Below are 22,505 nucleotides of genomic sequence, written 5' to 3'. Positions count from 1 at the left end.
CGCACGTGGTGCTACAGAGAGTAAGTCGTGGCATTAAGGAAAGTCAAGGTTCAATTTCCGCACACGCAGCAGGGGGATACGTGCACTGAGAAAGGCCAGATCTGGGGAATGTAATCAACAGCTGCAGGTAAATATAAAATGTAACTGCAAAACGCATTTCTTCGTATTTATTACATCTTTCACATCTACATCAGGCAGATTTCATTCCACAGATTGAGCCTGATCTGAAGTCATGTAGTGGGAGGCTGGTAGCTGAAACAAAGCCACATTTCTAGAACAATGTAAGTACACTAAATTTAATGGGATTTCCTGCCACTGGTTTTGAGGTGCAGCCTCCACCATACCCTCCATTTACACTGAGGATGGCACTCAATGTCAGATTACTTTTACACCATCAAGTAGAGCGCCGCACAAGGGAAGAGCTGCTCCAGGACTGCCTGAGTTCTCTCCACGTCCCCCAGGCAAAAGCTGCTGGCAGAGTGCAGTACCAGAAAGCACCAGGAAAAATAAGAAAGAAGTGATTCAAACCTGAGCCAAAAAATGAGACAACAACTTGGCAACGGTGAGAGCATCACTGCATCAGCAGGGAGGTCTGCAGGGCTCATCAGGGCTTTCATTACACAGCAAAATGACTGAAAAAAATCTCTGCTCACCCACCAGCACTACAGCAGTTAAGTATTGAGATTTTTTTTCTGGAATAAGTGCATATTCATTTTGATTGACATTTCTTCCCTTCATACGTTCAGATCGTGTCAGGAGAAAAGTTGACTGAATTCACAATGTGGTACCGATTGAGTTTCTAATAGGTACAGCTGTCAGGAGGATGTGTAGGAATAACTTTCAGAACCACTCTCACTTGGTCTCTCAGCACAAGGAGCAGGCAGAACGTGCTGGGACACACGGACAGCCCTCAGTGCCTTCATCCAACACAAGGCATGGAGCTCGAGAGGGAGCAGAGGTGGCAGGAGGGCACAGCCAGAGGGAGCAGTCCCCAAACCAGGGGAAAGATGCCAAGGAAAACTGGCAGAAGAAGAAACTCAGCTTAAGTTTGAGCCCTTGGAGAGCCCCAGCCTTGGGCTGTGCTTCCTGGCACAAGATGGCCAGCTCCCATTGATTTCAATCACTGCCTAAGAATCAAAAAGCCCTGTGGTTTTCCTCTGCTCATGGATCCTTCCTCTGAAGTTTTCTCATTCCCTCAGAAAGACCCTCACGATACAACTTTCAAATACGCCAAGGCTTGTCCAGATGCTCTTCCTTCTCTGCACAGATCTGGGTGACCACGAAATGACCAACCTTCAGCACTCACAACGTGGGCACCCAGGAGCTCTAGCTGCCTCCGCCCTTTTTTAATTAGACAACGGAGAAGGAAAAAAAAAAAAAACAGGGCTCTTCAAACTTAAAACCAACCAGATTCAATAAAATATTTAAAATTGCCCTGCTTGTTAGAGCAGCAGCGTCTGCAAAGAGACTGCAAACGTTGCCATTGTTTTGCAACACGGTCACCCCCAGCTGGAGGCCCTGGGATGCCGTTTCAATCAGAAATGTTCCATTCCAAATGCATTTGGCAGTTTGTTCGTCGTGAGAAGTGCTTCTCAACGTGGGAACTTTCAGAAAGCTGCAAGGAGCGAAACGCAGGTGGCTTTTCTTAAAGCCTGGGTCAAAACACAATTTCTCAGGTTGCCGTAAACATTCTCGTTTAAAAATAAATAAGTAAGCAAATAAGAAAGGAAAGGTGCTGTGCCATGGCTTCTGCACTGCTATTAGGAAGCCGAGAGGCTCCTGCTACACCAGACAAAGCCTTCAGTCAGTCCCACAGAATATTCACAAGACAGAATGAAAAGAACAGTGGGAGGAATTGGCTTAAAAGTGCATTCATTGTACTTTCCTTTGCTATAAATGTAATAATAGGTAACAGCTCCTTGCAGTGTTGAACAGACAATGCCATTAACTCTTTTCTTGCTCCAGCATTCCAACCAGTTACACCCACTCTAAGTGCTAATATCCATCGTGTACTACAAGACAGATATTGAGGTCGTCACTCAAACCCTTCCCTAGATGAGCTCCTGGGACAATTTTTGCATGATACTTTCATGTTTTTCCACAATGTCACTCAAAAGCCCGAAGACACAGAAGCCCTGCAGGAATTAATGAAAAATACCTGCACGTTTGTACCAGGAACCAATCCCTGAAAGAAAGAAAAAGGAGAGTGGAAAAAAACCTGGAGGATGCATTAGCAGGAGCAATCCCGAGCAACTTCCCATTTAAAGCACGTATGGGATAAATTCTTCTTAAGCATCGCCTCAAAGGGAACGGCCCATAATCAAAATAAATCACCACTGATTTGGCTGGAGGTTCGTGCCCCAGGGGCAGGTTCTGCAGCCGCAGCCACGGGCAGTGCCAATCCCTCTGCTGTGCTGGTGCCACCAGAAAATGCTGCAATGGGATTCAGGCCAGATTTGCTTATCGGCTCTGAACCATGAGGCCAGCCGGCAGTATGTGCTGAACAGTGCTCTTTTTGAGGATGTCATCTTTCTATTTATGTTACCTAATTCTTCTCGTCCAACTCCCCGTGGCAAACCAACAGTTGAAATCACACAGTATAAGCTAATAGGGTTATGTAAGTGTCCATTTGCTGCACATATGCTCTCCCCCCCTAAGGCGAGCGATCACCATGACTGTCTGCAACAAGAGGCACACCTTCCATTCCTGATGCATAAGCACATGGAAATTGTGCCCCTTTTGAAGGGGAGAGGTGTGGGTGGCTGAGCACAGAGACACCTGAAAGCACTGTCAGGCAGAGGGAAACCCAAAGGAGAGATGTCCCCAGGTCAGGCATCTCCTGCCTCTTGTCTGCCCAAGATACAGAGCTACACAGAAACAAGGCAGCTCCACACACAGCAGCTCTCTGTGCAGCATAGGACAGGCACATCCTTCCTGCCCAGCCCAGCTCCTGGTACTGCCTCCACAACTGCCTTCGTGCTTCTCAGCCTCCACAAAGCAAGACTTGCTTTTCCAGCTAATCCTACAATCACAGAATCATTACGGCTGGAAGACACCTTTAAGATCATTCAGTCCAACCACCAACCCATCAGCACCATGTCCACTCCTTCCTATCCTTTTCCTTCCTCTTCTGGTTTTCTCAGCATCATTCTCCAACTCTGCTTCTACAACATAAAGATAAAATAATTTACATAAACAACTAACCTGTTTCAAAGCAAAGTGTGTGCATGGACATGGATACTTCCTTAGTTTCAAATGCATTCGCCTTTGTCTACTTAGAGCTCCACATAAGAATACTCATAATACTCATCCATGTCATGTCTGAATTCCTGCACCCTTCACTCCAAGGTGCACAGGAATGGCGTAGGCCCTACTTTGGGAACTACATCCCTTGCTTTCTGGAACCTCTGAAAACACACCTAGAAAATATAAAGCCTTGCAACGTAAGATTTTAAGCATACATTTTGCTTACACAGATTCACTTTTTTTTTGTTTTTTCCTATTTTTTACCATTCCATTTCATCTCTCAGTTCTGGAAGGACCCCCTTCTAGATACAGGCTGAACTTTTTTCCAGAGTGATCCAAGCACGTAACCCAGTGGAGGTGGGGGCTTTGCCCACTTACACGTACGCCTGCTGTCTGTACATCTTTCCCTTTACACCTCCCAAGATTGCCGCCGCTTCCTCCTTGGCAGTTTGGAGGGCGCAGATGCTCCGAGCACACAGACAGCAGTGCCATTCCCAAACTGGCTGCTCCCTGTGGTTTTCTGGCCAAATCCATTAATCAGGCCTGATCCGGGGAGTCCATGTGTGCATGTACTGTGAAATCCCCTCACAGGGCACTGTCTTCCACCAAAACACACTGCCCTTTGCCAAGCTCCCCCACGGCACAGCAGCACACAGCACCAGCACGCGGCCATTTGCCACATATATGCTCCATGTGCTCTCCAGAGCCCTCTGCTTGTCTGCTGGGCTGAAGGGAAGGGACGGCTTCGTAGAATCATAAAAAAGACCACTGGTCCGACCAGCAACCCATTACCACCAGGCCCACATTGATTCACACTGCTCATCCTCTTCCATACTGAACATGTCATTCAGGGAGGAGGCTCTTCCCAGGGCACAGCATCATCAAAATTCACTCCAAAACACTTAGCGTTTGAATCTGAGTTTATGTGGCATATCCCCAGGACACATGAAATTCAGAATTCAGCATTTCCAGCTGCTGTTTCTTATTGCACTTACCTCCTGCCAGCAGACAGTCTTTACTGAGCCTAACAAAAATGATTCGAGCCAGTGTCAGGCTCCAACATTGCACAATAAGAACAAGCAATCGCAGCACACAAGGAATGTGTCATTTTCTCCATCTTTTCTTGGATGGTAAAACAGAAGCACAGGAAAAGCAAGGAAATCACTCAAGGCCACACCAAAATAGCACCAAAATCCCCCACCACAGGACAGGCTACATACTTGTAGTAACAGAAATATATATGCCACTGCACGTCACACAAAAGCTCATTCAAACCAAAAATTTATCACTTGCTTCGGACTCCAGCCAGGTGACAGCACATACATCACAGAGCTGTCAACAATCTGCTAATCTTGGCTGTGAAATGTAGGATAAGAAGCTTAAAAATACACTGCTCCTCCAGAAGCCATAAATTTTGCTGGCTCTCTCTCACATACCACTGGGTAATAGGTCTGCTCCAGCCATTTCACTCTCATCTACTGCAGCTAAACACTTCCTTTTTAAAAGTCTATTTAGGGCATGGCAATCAGACAAAACAGTACAAGATAGCAGAAATCTTACATACATGAACGGATAAGTAACAGAGACCCTCTTTCACTCCTTGGCTGAGAAGAATTACCAACTTGCACCTTTCTGGAGGGTGCAGAGGGATGGCAGAGCCCCATGCACTGGCAGGTTCAAGCAGTGACTTCAGTGCTTGTTCATGGCATCTCGCATTGGGCACATTTTGAGAACCTAAAGAAAATGCAAGCTTCTGTCCAGGTCAAGTTAACTTCCCAGTCAGCAAGCAAACCAATGACTACATTCCCCTGCTTAGCTTAAATGCTACCCCTCCAGCTGCACAAGTCAGTATTCAACCCACCATGCTTTGTGCAAACCCACTTCTCTGAACAAATTTCTCTTCCAGCAAAGGGCTCGGTGTGTATCTGCCATTCTTCATTTCTGACTCTGGCTACAAACTTCAATTTCTCTCCACAGCACTTAAACAGCACATAATTACAACTAATTATCGATCACTGAGGAATTACTAGTTGACAAATCCAATTTTCACACTGTTATCAAGCATGACAGCAGACCAGAGAGGATCAGGGTACCTGCAGGTCTGTACACAGGGTAGGACCAATGCTGTTATCACAACCATTCTTTAACCCAACATTGGCCCCTGAAGATCATGTTTAGGGACCTATCATGTAAGGCACCATAAAGCTATGGGAAGTGACAGTTCTCACCCCAGCGAGTTTTGCAAGCCTATAACAACCCAAGCCTTCAACATCTGTAAATATACTCAATTTGTCTGCGTTGATACCACCCCTGAATTCAATTTCTGTAAATACTTTCCTAAGCAAGCTGGCTAGCAGAGATGCTCAGAAACAGCTCATTTTGGGGAAAAACACCCCTCGGTTTTCCTCAAAGCAGATTTTAAATTTGCACACTGCAGTGTGCAATCCATTGAGCCCCAGCAATGGATGCACCACGGAGGGCAGAGCTCTGCACAAGGCTCAGGTTGCCCCTGCCCAGCCCACACGTGAGCTGCAGCCACCATCAGCCACAAGTGGGTTGGCTCCAGGACTTGGGAACCGTGCAAAGGGGATCCGAGGGGAAAAAAAGCATTCCAAGAAAGTCCAAGGGAAAAATACATGGAGTCGGTCACAAGGCTCAAATGGAGCAAAAAGCAACTTGTTTTAATAAAAAGTCGCCTGATGGATTTTTTTTTTCCCCCCAGTTGTATTTCAATGGAGTTATTCGCATAATTCAAGTAGACACAAATCCCAGTGAGACAATATCCGTGCTCTCATAAGCCCAGTGGCAGCCCTTCCAGCATGACTTACAACCAAGGGAAGGGAAAGTCCATTCCCGTGGTTCACACAAATTGGTTTATTATTAGAGCTCATCCAGCACCATTATTTTCTGACAGAAAATGTGTTTTTCACAGAATTGAAATTTCTGCAAAGAGCATTTTTTCTTGCAAATGCTTAACTTTTCTTTTGGGAAAAAACGCATTTTGTTTCATGTCTGGTTAACATTAAGATACATTTCCCTTTCCCTTCAGTTCCAAAAGAAGCACAGCACAATTTGGAAAATGCTGCACTAAACCTCCCTGGCTCCTCAAGCACTGAGCTGAGGATGAGCTTCACACGCCTTACTGAGGGCTTCATTTTTACACCAGACTCAATTCTGCTCTGCTTCCAGCCTATGAAAGTGAAACATGATTTTATTAAATGAAGCCCTTAAGACTCTTAACTACATTTCCATTGTCTTGCAAGTTCACAAAGAAAGCTGCCCTGCAGCAAGACAAACTCATTCCCAGCTTCCTAACCTACAGAAAAAAAAAAAAAAAGTTCATGTATTTAAATTTTGGGTACACCGATTCCCTGGGACAGGACTGCCTACACGCACACCAAGCCTTGCCCAAGATGGATCCATCTCCTCGCAGCACTTAGGCTTTTTGCTTGAGCTTTTTGCTCCAGACGCCAACAAACCTCTCTGCTCTCTTCCAGCCTCCACATGGCTCCAAGGCCATGCAGCCCTCCCAAAATCACACCCAGAGGTAATGGAGAGGATCCAGGTAGGCACTGACAGACACAGACAGGCAGAGCCCCCAGTGATGAATGGAGCCATTCCCACTATGGGGCAGTGCAGGGGTGTGCATGGGATGGCAGCTCCCTGCCCAAACCACCCAATGCTGAATGGTTTTTTTGGCCATTCAGAATTGATCTGCCCTGGTGAGAGAGCTACAGGAAAGAGCAGGAATGGCACTCAGCCCCATGGCCCTTCTTTAAAGACAGCAGAGCTTAGGGGTAGAGGTGGTATTGCCTTCCTACTTTTGGAAAGCATCTCGTTCTTGAGAAGGATCTCTGGAACGCGAGCAATAAAAATAGCAATTTGTAAAACGAAAGCAATGACTGACTCTTCTTGTAAAAACACTGCGAGACATTACAGATAAAATAACATTGCATAAATAGGCCAAGCATTAGAGCCACGATCACCGACAGCAGCACGGGGCGCACAGCACTTTAGCAAAGGAAGTGAAAAATAGTGAATGCGATTTAAGAGGCAGACAGAACCTACACTGGCAAGTTGTAATTACTGCCACTGAAACCCAGCCAGGATCCTGCTTGACTGCCTCTGGGCTTGTGAAATGCAACCCAGAATCTTTAAACGACCAAATAATTGAGACCTGGGCTTCGTGTCGCCGGCGAGATGCTGCCATCCACCTGGCCCAGCAGGACACAGCCTAGACTAACACAGAGGAGGAACAACACTGGTGATTTCAGAAGTCTCTGATCAGATATTGACCTGAACCAGTTCTGCTCCACGTGGTCATTTTTCTTCCCCAGGCAGTACAGCTGCAGGTTTCTTTCAATCATTCCTCAACTTCAGCAACCTGGAGGCACCCAACGTCTAGGCAGAGGACATCATTCATCCATTTGATGGTTCCCAGAATGCAGAGATATCTACCCAATTTCCTAAGAAACATTAATATTACAGTATGGCTTTCTCAGCCCAAATCATGAAGGCTGAATCAAGCTCTCCTGACGGTTTATGACAAGGTGATTAATAATACCAAGAGAAAGAATGAAATGATACCAGATTATAAACTATTGTAAATCTTTCAGTCATCCCGGGAATAATGAATGTAGATTTCTTAGCAGAGCAGTACAGGTTTAAGCAGAATCCTTTTAGTTTTCTTGTCAATCAAAATGCTATTTATATAATAGCAGAAACAGACAATGAACTCGTCTAATCTTAAAATGAAGGTGCAGCATATTGATGGCAAGGGTTACCAGTGCTTTAACTTTTTTTCCATTAAAAATGGGAACAGAAAAAAAATCATCCTAGGCTGTAAGTACCAAAGTCACTGAAGCAAATGTTCCACCATTACCATCATTTCTGAACACGATCAGGATTTCTGGTCAGGAACCACAACAAGAAGTTCAGAGCTCACACCAACCAAACTCAACCCAACTAAGAAAGCCCAAGCTGACATGGCCTATTTTTTATTTTTTTTTTCCCCCAAATACTTGAGTTAAAGTTTAAGAGAATGGTCAAAACTGAAGCAGCCCAAGCATCCACTGGACCGCAATGCCCCACGCTTCCTTAGCATGGGTTACAGTGTCAAGCAAAAAGCAAATGCAAGCTCTTTGTGAGCTGTTCCACAGATGCCATTGACCTGTAGCCCCCACCTGGAACAAGGATTGTGCTTTGCTCTGCTTCTGGCTGCACCTCTGCTCTCCAACCCCTCGTAGGCTGTCCTAGACATTACCTCTGTACAATAATTAATAAATAATACTGAACTTGAGCTCATGCAACTCATACGAGGCAGAGTCTTCCAAAGAAAAATGAATAATGCATGTAGAAGAAATTCATTTGGTGGGGAAAAACAACTAACTTCAGTTTGAAATAAAGCCCTGGTTGCCTTGGCAAAGTGGATTTAATTGCTGTAATCACTACATCTCCCATAAGGTCGCTGTTTGAGAGAGTCCACAGAACTCTATTCATTCTCTGCCTGCTCCATAGCAAATGAAGGATACTGGTCCCAAGAGCATCAGTCAAATACTTCTGAAAACGCTTATGTTATTTTTAAAGGGCTATTAGCTTTGGTAAATGAGTCAAAAGTCATCTTAGTTGGAGAGGAAAGGTACTTACACCACATTATGGAGATAACAGCAGGAAACGCCGTAATTAAGATGGTACTACTAGTGTAAGTGTGTGTCATTAAAATCAGGACCAAAACGTGACCGCTCCCTATCCATCCATGTCCTGTCTGCACCCCGGGACCACCGCTGCCCCCAGCACATCTCACAGCAATTATCAGGATCACAACACCAAAGCACTGGCACACACGTGTGCCTTGCACACAACCAAATCCACATTCAAACAGTTTTACTGGCACAAACCCTAGGCAACTCCACGGAAGTTAATTAAATCAACCCCTCTTTTCTGCGCATAAGAGAGAAGACTCTGGCAAGGCAAATTAAATTAGAGATGGGACAGAGCCAAACTCCCAGACCCAAAGCAACCCAAATCTCACAATGCACTTGGGTCCCAGTCCAGGTTCTCACAGTCTGCTCCCACTTCTCCCTCACCCTCTGCCACCTCTCAGGATGGGACAAACCTTTCAGGCTGCCTCCAAGCACCACTCAGTGCATTTTATCACCATCTTCCACAGGGGATCTGTACCAAAGTGCTCATACGTGTGCTTCCTGTGGCACATTTCTTGCCCAGATTCTGATTAACTTAAGCAGAAGCCCATGAACAAGGCTCCATCTATCCCTCACTTGTCCTTCTCTTCCTTTCCCACTTGCTGTCTTCTAGAATCGGCACAATTAAAGATGGAGATTCAATGAAAACACATTTGATGACTCCTTCATTAATCCCACAAAAGCTTGGGCCACACAGAGAGAAAAAAGCAACCGAGAAAGTCTGCTTGTCAGGAAAACGAAAACAAAATAAAAAGAGAGAGGGAAGCAGGGAGGGAAAGGTATATATTTTGTATAGATATTCTTCTCTTACGTATGTGTAAATAACACTCAAATGAAGCACTGCTCTGCACAAGGCGCTGATGCAGCCTCCAGGGCTCAAGAAATAGCTGCAGGTGCCAGCCCCGCTCACTGCACCGCAGGATGGCACATCATTTGTCACTGCTTCCTTCTCCTGCAGCTCCTCGGATTCACCTGAGATCCAATAACTTTGTTAATATGATTGCTTTCATACACTGGTCAAGTGCAGCATCCAAGGCACACATGGCTACTCTCTGAAGCAGAACAAGCCATTCACTGAGCACAGGTCCCTGCTCTGCTTTTTCCAAAACCCGATTTTCTCATGAGTTCCTTGTGGGCATAAATTGCAAAGGAAATAGGGAACGTATCTTCCAAACCAGGAAGATACACCAACCATTTTCTTGCAATACTACATCTCCTGTCTTCCCCAAACCTTCCCTGTGCAAGGCCACCAAAAGCTTACGGGGAAACACAAGGATAAAAGCAATGCTGTTGCAACAGCAGGAACACAAAGAGACTGAGATCAGCTGCTCACCCCAAGCAATACCTCACTGCTTTGTGTGATTGCACCCGGGCAAAACAACAGCAAGGCACAGCCCAAAACACTCATCTCAGGAAGAAAGCAAATTTCAAAGTGTGCACATTTTTAATACATTTAATACTATTCATTACACATGAAAAGTAAATGCAACAACGACTGAACACTTTGTGCCTGAGTTGTTGCAACAAGCCCATGATTTACTGCACTGCCAGCTAATGAAGAGCCCTACAATGCCCCCATTGTCAGGCAGCACAAAGCTGAGACCCCACAGCAGATTGTCCCAGACAAAGACCCCCACCCTGTGCTCCCTGTTAGGGGCTCATGCAGTGGGACAGCATCCTTGGTTGGAAGAAATCACTCCAAGACAGCAGCCTGTTCTGACCTGTGTTCTCAACCTGAGTATACAAGGTGCAAAAATATCATTAAAATAAACAAAAGCAGATAAAGATGATGTTTATCTTGTCCGGCGCTCAAATTCTGCAATCCTGATGCTCCTCCCAGTGCTGACCTCTGTCCACCCATGCTCAGCTCCCAGCACGTGGTCACAGTTGGGATGGGCTGATGGTTAGACTGGATGATCCTAAAGCTCTTTTCCAACTCTAATGATTCTATGGAAACCTGCCCTGGCACAGCCCCAGGCAGCCCCGCACACCCACCTGTAGCTCTGCACCTTGGGGAGAAGATGCCCGCTACATCGGCTGACTCAAAACCCGACATAAATGACATATATTTTCTTTTCTGCTTTATGGTTCTGAATACGAGATACAGCAAATCCATTTACATAATGTTACTGCATCCCTTAGTGCTCATAAACTCAGATGGGCTGATGAATGAGATAGCTGTGCTGCTGGCAGGGCTGAACGCAGTGCGTGGGGTCTTTCCAATGCACTGCGAGGCACTGCCCCATTCCAGCTGCATTCAGTGTCCATCCACCCTTGTCATAAGCAAGGAACATCCCCAGTGAATCACAACTGAAAGTAATTACACAAGTTATTCATCTTCTTAGTGAAAAAAACCACCCTAGTGAAACACATCCAGAGGCTAAATATTGCCAGTTAAGAAATCAGGTTAACCCCCCAACTTCTAGGAACGGCTCCCTTCTTTCACAGGAGCAGAAAGCATTGCTCAGCCAGAGCTCCTCTACTGGAAGGAGCATCTCTATTTGGACACAGCCATCCGGCTGCAGTGCAGGGCTGCTGCTCCCCACAAAATCCCTACGAGGAGTGACTGTGGGCAGGCGAGTGCTGTGGCAGGCAGCTCATTTTTAGGTACAATTGCACCAAACTGCTTTATTGACTGTGGTCTTGTGGGTCTTTAAGGATTCACTCAGTCATTAAGTCACTGTCGGTTATCCGGTGGCTTTTAAGCTTTTAAGACTGTTTGAGCTGTAGGAAGGAGCTAATTTATTTTTTACACCTGTAGCTGTTTTCAAGACTGTAAAAGAGGCATGGGTTCTCCCTTCTCCCTCTCTAGGTGCCCGGGGCAGAGAAGGTTATCTCAAAGCATGAGGAAAGGAGAGAGCCTGGGGGCCTTGCATGTCAGCCAACACCAATTCCAGCCCAACTACGTTATGCAGTGACCCAGTGAAACGTACAACTCCATCCCATCACGTCACAAACACCATCGATTAAGATGCTTAGAGCACTGCCAGGCTTTCATCAGCTGAAGTTTCTTTTTCTGAGCCAAACGCCTGTCTCAGAAATCAGAAAAGCAAAAGAATGGTTCAACCCTCTCACATTTATAGAAATGGTTTATCCAAGCTAAAAAATCCCAGTGACAGGTCCCAGCCTTCACAGGAGGGCCCTGAAAGGATGTCATTCCATTTTCTATCTGGGGATGAAAATAAAAGAAAACAAAACAGTGGGAGCAAGACAGTCTATATCTAATGAGGCAAGCTATCTGGGAAAAGGTAGCGTGAATTCAGCTTTGAGGAGTATGTTAAGATGCACACACACACAAAGGGGCTGAGTTAAGACTGCACAGATACTTCTGGCACTTCCAGACTTGCAGTGCTCGGTCTTTTTAATTAATATTGAGCACTGGTGTTTCATATTTTACATTTAGTACAGCGTGCATGTAGACAGAAGAGAGAAATAATCACTTCCAACATTCATTCTGGGTATATTAACGCCTTTAAGTAAAAAACAAATATTCCCAAGTCGCCGGTAATGCCTTAATTCCGTAATTATTTCTAAATCTGAATTAGCATTTCTGATTAGTTCCTGAAGTATGTTTTTCTCCTTCTCACCACTTTTGCTTCTGCTGAATTTTCGTCCTAAAGAGATGCTTCAGTTAATCATTTATTTCTCTCGCCAGCAATAACCCTGCCCTGCATCCCCCCCCAGAACAGCTTGCTCAGGGCAGCAGGAGCCATGCAGAGCCCCCTTCTCTCACTGCACTCCCCACAGTCTACGCTCTCATTTTTCTATGCATTTCCAGATCTAAAACCTTCTGTTTTCTTTCCCTTGTTTGCTCTCGGCAGCTATTGGCAGGAGACATCCTCTTAATGATCTTTTTCTGGCCTTCTAGACGACTGCTCAGACTTCTACGGATCTTTCATTATTAACGCGGAAGCCTTGTAAGTCAGTTTTAATGGCCTGTGCAATTTTTATCCCTTCGCAGGAGACATAACCTCCTCCATATGGATATATGTTTATTAATATAAATCCTTAATATCATATTTCCTAGGGAGAATAATCAGTAAAAGCCAACTGGCGTGTATTACACCTTGTACCGGTTCACCCAAAAATCAAAAAGTCATCTTAGCCCTGCACGATGTGGAGCACAGCAGAGAGGATAATCCTTCTCCCTCGGGTTGCCAAGGCACCGACAACAGCCAGCTCTCTCTGCAGCCCCGATCCCCTCCAGACGGAGGGCCACAGCCGCTTTCATTTCTCTGCCGTGGGATTCATTACCTGGTTTCAGTCCCTTCCTATTATTCCTGGAATATCTCCGGTCTCCGTGTCTATTCTGACCAGGGATGAAAGAAGGATGGGCCGTTGGCGTTGGGGACGTGTAACGCATGCCAACAAACCCACTTTTTTGTCTGCAACCCGACAAATTGCTGCGAGTGCTCAGCCCTCATTACCGAACATCCTTGCGGATGGTTTAAGAAGGGAGACTTGGGAAACAGGACAAAACTCCACCATTCATTTACAAAGAGTGTCCTGGTTTCTTTCCTACAGCTGCACTGCAATTGTCCATTTTTTCCTTTAGATGCTGTATAAAACGACTCTCATTTTTTCCTCTAAATATATCTTTTGAGTCTCAAGTTGGAGTTAAATAATACCACATCTCTCCTTTTTACTGTTCTCCTGTGTGTTTCATGGGACTTCTTTTGTTTAGCTATTAGCTGGTGTCAACCCTTCTTTCATCACCATTTCGAGCTTTCCCTGTTTGCTATGTTATAGCCACATTCATCAGTAAAGGAGGTAAATGAGATATTCCTGTGCATGGAAAGACAAAAAGTGCCCACAAATTGGTGATGAATGTGTGTCCAGTCCTGCATAGTCTCAAAGCTATGCTTCATCTTTGCTTTTTTCAAACAAGGCATCTCATTAAAAAGTTTACTTGCAGTAACTTAGTGCATTTTGCCTATCTTTATGGTTTTCCTATGCTCAGTAGCAGCCCGCCTCACATAATGGCCACAATTTATGCTCACAGATGGCAAATTTTACAGTAGGGACCAGAGCAAGGCCACAAATTAATCTCCAGTGTCACAAGAATTTCAGTGTACACACATATAGATCATCTGTCAACAAAGGGTGCAATATGACTGTCAGACACAGCAAAAGCATGACATCCACACTCCAAATTCTGCCCCTTGACATATCTCAGCCCTTCAATTATACCCAGCAACACTGCCTAGATTGCAGAATGAAAAGAAATTCCCTGGGCCACAGCCCACAGCTCTAACTCCACCTTAAATTCCAGTTATTGAATGAAAACAAATGAAAAAACTTAGCTTAAGCTGAGCAAAACCAGGGAGGGGTGAGGAAGGGAGCTTCATGCACACCCTGCAGCATCCATCCCCTGTCCAGCGACACCAATGGAAGGCTGGGGGTTAACAACTGAGCACAGTGCTGGACCAGGAAAGTGCTCCCACTGACTCTCCAGCTTCCCACTTTAATGAAGAGCCTGCAATTTTCCCCCAAAACAGGGAAGAATTGGCTCTTCCAAGAGAGAACATTTTTGCTAGAGCAAAATGCAACTCCAAATACAACAGTGCACAACACAGCATGAAACAGTGAGGAGATGTATAAAATTGAGCAGTTCTGTTCTTTTGCAGAGTGCCAGAGCCGTGCAGAGGATGATGTAATTTTGATCCATCATCCCCTATGAGCCAGGCTGCAATTTCCTCCATTCCACTTATAACAGATACGATTAAAAACAATCAGTTATATTAGGCAAAAAATACTTTTCCCAAGGCAAACATTTACTTCAGTGTATTTTTCCTCTGTAACACACAGAAATTCGATGTATGTAAAAACCTTCTGGGTTTTTTTACGTTAACATTGAGCTCCATCCTGCAGGATGGGTGAGCTACCAGAGCTGTCGTTTGCTGCTTACTTACAGCTTCCAACCCAAGGTTAAATAGAAATAATTGCAGTTTCTGTGATGAAAATCACAATACAGACAAAGCCAAAGGACAGACGGGACAGGCCAGGCTACCAAGAGCTGACTGTGGCTTTTCCAAAGCAGTGTTTCTGGTTGCATATACAACATACCTATTTATTCTAACAGAAGCATCTCCTGGAGACGCACCCATTCTGCACATTTCTCCAAGGAAATCCCCATGGAAACTGACTGCCTTCCCCTTCCCAGCAACTCAGGAGCTCCAGTGGCTGTGGGAAGCTGAGATCACGGCAGTGCCTGTGCTCCTGGGGCTCATCCTGGGGCTCCTGGCTCAGAGGATCCCTCTACTTCTGCTTCCTCAAAACCCCACACCATAAGCATTCTCAGGAGCTCCAGACGCTATTTTGGTTTTGTGCTTTTGAGGACAGCATTACAAAACTATCCCTGCAGGAGCATTTTGGTGCTTTCCTGGCCACTGGAAGCTTCAAAACGACCATCTTCACTGCCATTTGTTACAAGGTTCTGTAATACCTCAGGACTTTCATCCATGGTGTGGCAAAGAACAAAAACCTGACAAGAGCTGATGCAAAACCTCGAGCAAATCTCATCACCTCTCTGTTTTAGAGCAGAGGATCAACAGGCAACTGTTCAAGTCCAACCAGTCAGTGATGTCCATCTACTGCCCTGCTCAACAGCAGCTGCTGACCAAAACCACATTTAGCAAAGAAAACACAGACAGAAGCAATAACAGAGTAACTTGGTTTAACAGGAAGAGTCTTCCTCACCCAAACCATTTCAAGTCTGCTTAAACCCTATGATGTGATATCCCTTCTCATGTATTTCACCCTACTGCAATGAAACCTAAGAGTTTCACTCAACGATGCTCACGGGCCCCTTCCAACAGAGGATATTCTATGATAGCATGAAAAATGCTTGGGTGCAGGTGGCCCATGACCTACTCTCTGCCTGTGCACTGTGTCCTGGTTTGTGCTGCAATCCCACTGATATGCATGCACTATTTCACAAAAGTTGAACGATGTGCAAGTACTGCATACAGCTCGCTGTCTGTTTTCTCAACATCTGTCCCTGAAGAGCACTTCTGTCATGTTCTGCTCCCATCGTTCTCAGATCAAAAAGTTAGAAGTAAGGCACGAATCTGTCTGAGGTTGCCAGCATGGACTGCAGCTCCTTTCCTCCCGAGTGTCTCACATTCTCACTGCAGATGACACTTTCCAATTACCTTTTGGCCCTTCTATTCCCCAAGTCTGGCTCACTTTTCTCTCTGAATTCAGTCTCTACACAGCTCTGAACCTAGAGTCTGACAGCTAAGGACGTAACAAACATGCAGCACTAGCCCTCAGGGGGGTTAGAAATGCCTGATTTCTCCTATTACAGGCATATTCATGAGTAAAGGTCACCAAAAAATGTCTAAACTTAGAACAAAAATGGCTCATGCAACAAGCAGTCATAAGTTCAAGGAGGTCAGACAGGCTGTCTTGCAGCAAAATCAAAGCAGGACTTGCAAAGCTTGGGTTTGAATGTTGGCTCTGCCAAAGACCTCCTACACAAGTTGAGGCGCATCCGATTTCACTCAGCTCCCCTCTGCAATGCAATGAAGTAGTTCCTCGCTGCATACAACATGTTCAAGATGCAGCCCGTGGGCTCTGGAAAGATTATCTGGGAAATTGAGGATACTTCACCAAAGCAACAAAAAACACTCCTGCAAACCATCTAGCAAAATGAGTTGTGGCAACTATGCTGGCAGACTCAGAGAGAAGGAAAGCAGCATTATGAGAAGCGAAGAGAATTAAAACAAAAGATGATGATGCATATGTTAATAGCGCATACTTTAAAATCAATTGCCATCTTCCAGAAAGAGTCATCTACACAGATAACTCAAGAATATTTATAGTTTTCCCTACTTGGAGAGCTAATACTTGAGTTCTCCAAGGAAAACACTGAATGTCACCAAAGCAATTACATCTGAGATCAATTTGTCTTTATTTGTAAACTGCTTAGCATACTGCACTTCAGATATTCTCTTACCTTAATACAAACTGGTCTGCCAGAGAGTCATCTGCCAGGGAGACATGGAAGGTCACAACGTCCCCTTCTCTGACCGGGCTGAGCGGCAAGCGGATTACGACATTCTCATCTAGCCTCAGTGCAGACTGTTTTAATGTGTCTTGATCTGGGTAAACAACAATGCTACCAATCCTCTCCATAGCTGGCAAAGCCTTCCGTTCGTTATCTTGATCCGCATGAATATTGTTCTCCCACTTTTCATCCTCTGGAGAACATTCCCCATCTGCTGCATAAATCTTATAGAAGAGCTCCACAGTAATCCCTTCCAGGGGAGCTGTATCCTCTGAAACCAGGGGTGGAGGGGAGCTGAACCAGCTGGGAGATAACTCCAGCTCTGCAACACATAATCCCAGTTGGCCTGTCAACCTGCAGCTGGCCACCACTTCTCTAGATTCCAGGAAAGCAAACATCTTCACGCAAGGCAACCTCTCCTCAGGGTCATAGTCATCCCAGTCTTTCCCCGCAATATAGAACAAGGTTTGTATTTTAGGTTTGTTGGAATAAATCGAGCTGTCTATTATGTGCGATTTTAATTTCCAATTAAAAGTGAATTCATTTGTGAAACCAAAAGATGTAGAAGACAGCATGAGGTCCAAGGGAACAGCCTGCTCCACAGAAAAGGGTCCGTACGTGGCATTTAGGACGGGCGGCAGTTTGGATTTGTATATAAGGAATGAATCCACCCTGGACTGCAAACTGGAGTTCCTCGTGATGTCCTGGTTGGTTTCCTTAAGGAAGAAGAAAACATCAGCATTGCAGATGTGATAGCTGGCAGGGAGGTACGTTGGCAGGTTCGAGAATCTCTGCACGCTGTCCATGATCCCTCCTCGGCTCTCCACCACTGCAGGCCAAAGGAAAAAAGAAACAAAGACAATTCTAATGTTTGCTTAGCACACCCCACAAGAGCAGATCAGTGCTGTTATAGGTACTGTGTGATAAACACAGAATGTCTGAGTTCTGTGATGGGACCCTTATGGCCACCTGGACCCGCTCCCACTGCGGTGCATGGGGACACGTACAGCTCCACTGGGGACACATACAGCTCTATTGGGTGCTCAGAGCCCCCCCTCTGGAAACACCCAAGGTCACCAACCACCACCTTTCTCTGGGCACCCTGTGCCAGTGCCTCACTACCCTCAGCATAAATGTTTTCTTTATATCCTGCCATTGTTGGCTTGAAGTATGAACTTCCCTCCCACTGGATTGGCTCTAGTAGGCAATGAAACTTTTTTTTTTTTTTTTCTCCCAACTAAAGACAATGCAGGCTGAGCTGGGGTTTGCAAATCAGCATCACTCCCCCTGCACTTTTGCCAGGTCAGTTGTTTGGAAGTTAGCTGCAACCCGATAAAAGGTTGGTATTCTTGAAAATCAAAGGAAAGGGAAAAAAAAAAAAAGAATAAAGAGAGTTTTCAGACACAAGAAAATATAGGGTTTGGTAGAGTCTCAATGGGACAGATTTAAAGGCTAGGGGGAACTTGAGAGAAGGAGAAATCCTTTACATGCTGAAGGTTCACGGATGCTTGAAAGGATTTTTGTTTGTTTGTTTAATTCCAGAGGAGAATGAAATACATTTGGAAATCACAGAAGTTTCTCTACAACACAATGGTCAATCCTCCAGCCAGCACTGAGCAATTTTTCCTGGGCAAGAAAAGATTCCAGAGGGAGGGAGGGTTCAGACAGCTGCCTTTGGTTGGGGCTGATCTCTAATTAATAGCGAGATATATTCAATCTGGGCTGTGAGACTCTACCAAAAAGAAGTGGTGGGTCTTTCAGACTAATTCATACGCTGGTGAATGCAAGCTTGCTCCTGGGACCGCCAGAGAGGAAATAAACAGAAGGCAAATGAATCAAAATGAAGCAGCTCCATAATGCAGAGATAACAAAAGCAACAATGACAGATCCTAAGGTCAGAGCTCTTGTTGTCTCCCATTGGAGCTCAGCGGCGATTTCAGTGTTTGTCAGGGCTGGGGATGGCAGATACACAACGCGACAAGTGCAGAAACAAGGACACCTGTGAGCGGCTGGGCGATGGCGTACCTACAGCCACAATTTAGCACAGATAAAAGCTGGAATATTTAAGCTGTTTTTTTCAGGTTGTGTATTTTAAAGCCTACACTCCTCAATGACAGCTGCTAGGGCAAACCTCATCCACCTGACTTCGCTCCACTCTTGTTCTCTGCTGAAATTCTGCTCGGTTACTTTCAACGGCTGGGATTCCTCCCAGCTCCACAAGGCTGCATTTGAAAGCAATACTTTTTAAGAGCCTCATTTATCATAAAAACCATGCCGCTGTAGATACAAGCAGAGGACAGACAAAAGCAAGAGTACCTTCTGCTTTTGGGGGAGGACTGCTACGATCTGCCCCCGCCCAGCACACCCCACATTGCAAGGAGGCTGACACAGCTCCTGAGCACACAGCGAAAGCAAAGACGAGCCAAGGCTTAAACGCATCTGTGTTTATATGACAGCACTTTTTCCCCTCTCCTTATCCTTCACGCAGATACTTTATCTCTCTCGAGCACTGATTTACAGGAAGTTTGAAATGTATGTTTTTTCCTTTTCCTCCGCTGCATTACAGTGGCAACGTTCAGTACTGCTGCTGAGAGCTGGTGTGAGAGCCAGGCTATCAGCCTGCTGTAACTCAAACTAAACGAGACACAAATTTTCTCTGAAAGCTTATATGGGAAGCCATAAACACCAGTAGACAGGGCTGGGCTTTGTCCTAGAACCAGCCTGCAACAAAATATGATGTCTGAATTTAGCAGCATTTTATGATGCTGTAGGAACATCTGAAAAAAAAATACTTCATAGGATGGCAAGGCAACAGCCCGCCTTTTTAATTCAGCACATCAGCCCCACAACATCCATCTCCTCACAGTAACCATCACCAGCAGAACACGCATCCAGCTCCTGATGGACAACAAAGCAGCTAATGAATCACCTGCTCCTTTAGTAACCTCTCCAGTGAGATCACAAGTGTGCAGAACACGGTTAGTCCTAAGTGCAAAACAAAGGAGAGCACGACTAGAAGAACAAGTCAATGGAGGCCAATGGGCATTCCCAGAGCTCGGGCCACCTCAAAGGCCAGGCACCATTTTTCAGATGACTTTGGGACTGAGGGGTGCATGGGAGTAACACCGAGCTGGATGTGATTTGACATGTTAAAGTCAGTCCTGTTGGAACATAAATATCTTCCCTCTCTATTAATTAACTATTTAACAGGAGTCAAGTCTTCCATCAGCTCCATAAGCTGAAGGAGCAAGAAGCATTTAAAATACGCAACTCTCCCCATATTCTTTTTTTGGGGGTGGAAAACAAACAAGAAATCTAATCTCACACCTGTGAAAGACTGAAAATGTTAAAATTCATCTTTTCTGCAGCATCATCAGAATTGTAGCGTGAGATCATAGACACTCCTCTTTGTAAGAGGAATAATTTCAAGTAATGTGGTGCCAGTAAGTACTATGATGTTATCCATGACTCATACGGAGGCAATCAATGGCTTGTCTGTATAGGAGAAAAATCACCAGCCCTTCCCACCAACCCCCACTAAAGACCATAAAGACCAAACTACACATGTACATTATTCCACTATAAAAATGGCTCTATTCATAATAATTATTTTGCTCGGGAAAGGAAGGCATTATCCTTGAATAAAAACACACTGTATCCCAGAACGGGCTGTCCACACAAGGAAAGCTATTCTAGAACTGCTAAATTATAGGAGAATATTTGGCTCTGGACAAGCTGGGTAGGTTCCTTTCTCTCGTGCACACAGAGGGTGAGACCTGCAGGCTGAGAGGACCCCAGCCAGGAGCAGCTCAGCATGCAATCTGCCCTGCATACAGACCAACCAACACTCCTTTAACTCTAAGGTCAGCCCAGAAGCTGTCAGCATACCAAAGACTGTAGTGTAAAAAAAGATGATGGGATCCCTTTAAGCTTCTTGTTTGCTTTCTAGTTTGATGTGAGAACAGGACTTGATACAGGGCCCACAACCAGTTTCAATTTGGTCTTGATTAGACTTTAGTGGAGACATTCACTTTGCTAGCTGGGCACTTTGTTTTGAAAGATGAAAAGAAAAATGATGCAATAAAAAAAAAAATTCTATTTAATCCAAACATCTAAAGCTGAAGAGAGGTTAATTAACTTCTGTAGGCTTGGGACAACATCTCTTGGACTTATCCACAAGCGTCTCATCAAACTGTTGTTCCCCAGGTGTCACTGCAGCTGTGCATCACAGTCATCACCAGCAGAAGTCCATCGCTGAACACTGCCATCCACCAAAACACATTTTTCAGTGAAAAATTAAACCTTGCATATGAGTAAAACCCACTGAGCAGATCACAAGTTCAGCAACAAACTGCATTACTGCGCTCATCAGCAGTATGCCTGCTTTCCACTGCCAAAAAAATGAAGTTGCATGGGGAAGTTCCTGAGCTGTGCTTGCTGCACTTTTAGCTCGTGTGCATTTTGCACAGTCACCCAGACTGAAAGACACACACACAGCAAGGCCACCTACAGATAGTAATAAAACCGCACTGTCTGAAAGGCTGCCTATAAATCTTATTAAAGTAATCCCTTCCCTGAACCCAGATTATTACATTCACCTTTATGGTAGAATAAAAATTAATTTTCTCAGCTATAATAAGTGTATGATAAGAAGGCATCACTTGAGACTAAATAAAGATTATAATTAACTCCAACTGAATAAATTTAGCTTGGACTAGCAATTTGTTTTCATAGATTTTCCTCTGCAACAGAGTGAATAGGTACGGCAGGATTAGCATCCCATGCCACTTCCAGCACTGCTGGCATGGAAAGGAACGAGGAAGAATGTAATCCAATACCCAAATGGCCTGAAGATTAATTCAGGGTTCTCTATCAGCAAAAGCTTAGAGAAGAGCTCAGAACTGCCTTTAGCCCTGCAAGGAAAGCTCAGAAAGCACTGGACCCCAGAGAAAACGATGCTTGCTGCGCTCCCTAAATCAGCATTAGCCAGGACAGGACCTCTGACAGAGGGTGCTGAGAGCACATTCAGGGGAAATATCCCCCTGTATCTGCCTGAGCTCACTCATCCAACTGAGCAGCAGCCTTGGGGTGCCTCAGCAGTGGGCTGGGCCAGGCAGATCAGTGCAGCCTTACCAGCCTGCTCCCCTCCGCCATGCTCAGGGTGATCCATAGAGCAGCTGCAGAAGAGGACACAGCATTACACAACACAGATCCAAGTGAGCAAACAGAACAGGGGGAAGCAAAGGCATCCAACAGCTGAGCAAAGTTTACCCTGAATTATCACTTTTTTTTTTTTTTTTAAAGTCACAGATAAAAAACCTTACAGCAGCACAGCACACAGCAGATCACAGCTTTATTTATCTTTCAAGGAAACGAGGCTCTGCTTATACAAGGTTGAGGAACTGCCTTGTTAAGCCACTGCCTCATTATTTGACATTCTCAGAGAAGATGATCGTTAACTACTTTATTACGGGGAAGGAGGCATTCAGGCTTGTTTATCAAAATAGATCACATATTTATCCTGGCCAGGGAACAGCATGCAAACC

General features: G+C 45.1%; 1 protein-coding gene across 2 annotated transcripts in view; it reads right to left on the bottom strand.

The window, feature by feature from the left end:
- The window catches only part of TMEM132B (transmembrane protein 132B), a 174,517-nt gene that overhangs the window by 116,499 nt on the left and 35,513 nt on the right, over nt 1–22,505 (bottom strand). For both annotated transcript variants that reach the window (XM_090152722.1, XM_031592699.2), the window contains exon 2: nt 16,909–17,788. In XM_090152722.1, coding sequence (XP_090008848.1) covers nt 16,909–17,788 — 880 coding nt within the window. The remainder of the gene's footprint in view (nt 1–16,908; nt 17,789–22,505) is intronic.

The sequence above is a fragment of the Phasianus colchicus genome, chromosome 18 (genome assembly GCF_987193195.1).
Source record: "Phasianus colchicus chromosome 18, bPhaCol1.hap1.1, whole genome shotgun sequence".
Classification (NCBI taxonomy): Eukaryota; Metazoa; Chordata; class Aves; order Galliformes; family Phasianidae; genus Phasianus; species Phasianus colchicus.
Note: the sequence above shows the minus strand (reverse complement) of the source record. Positions and strands in the feature narration are given on the sequence as shown.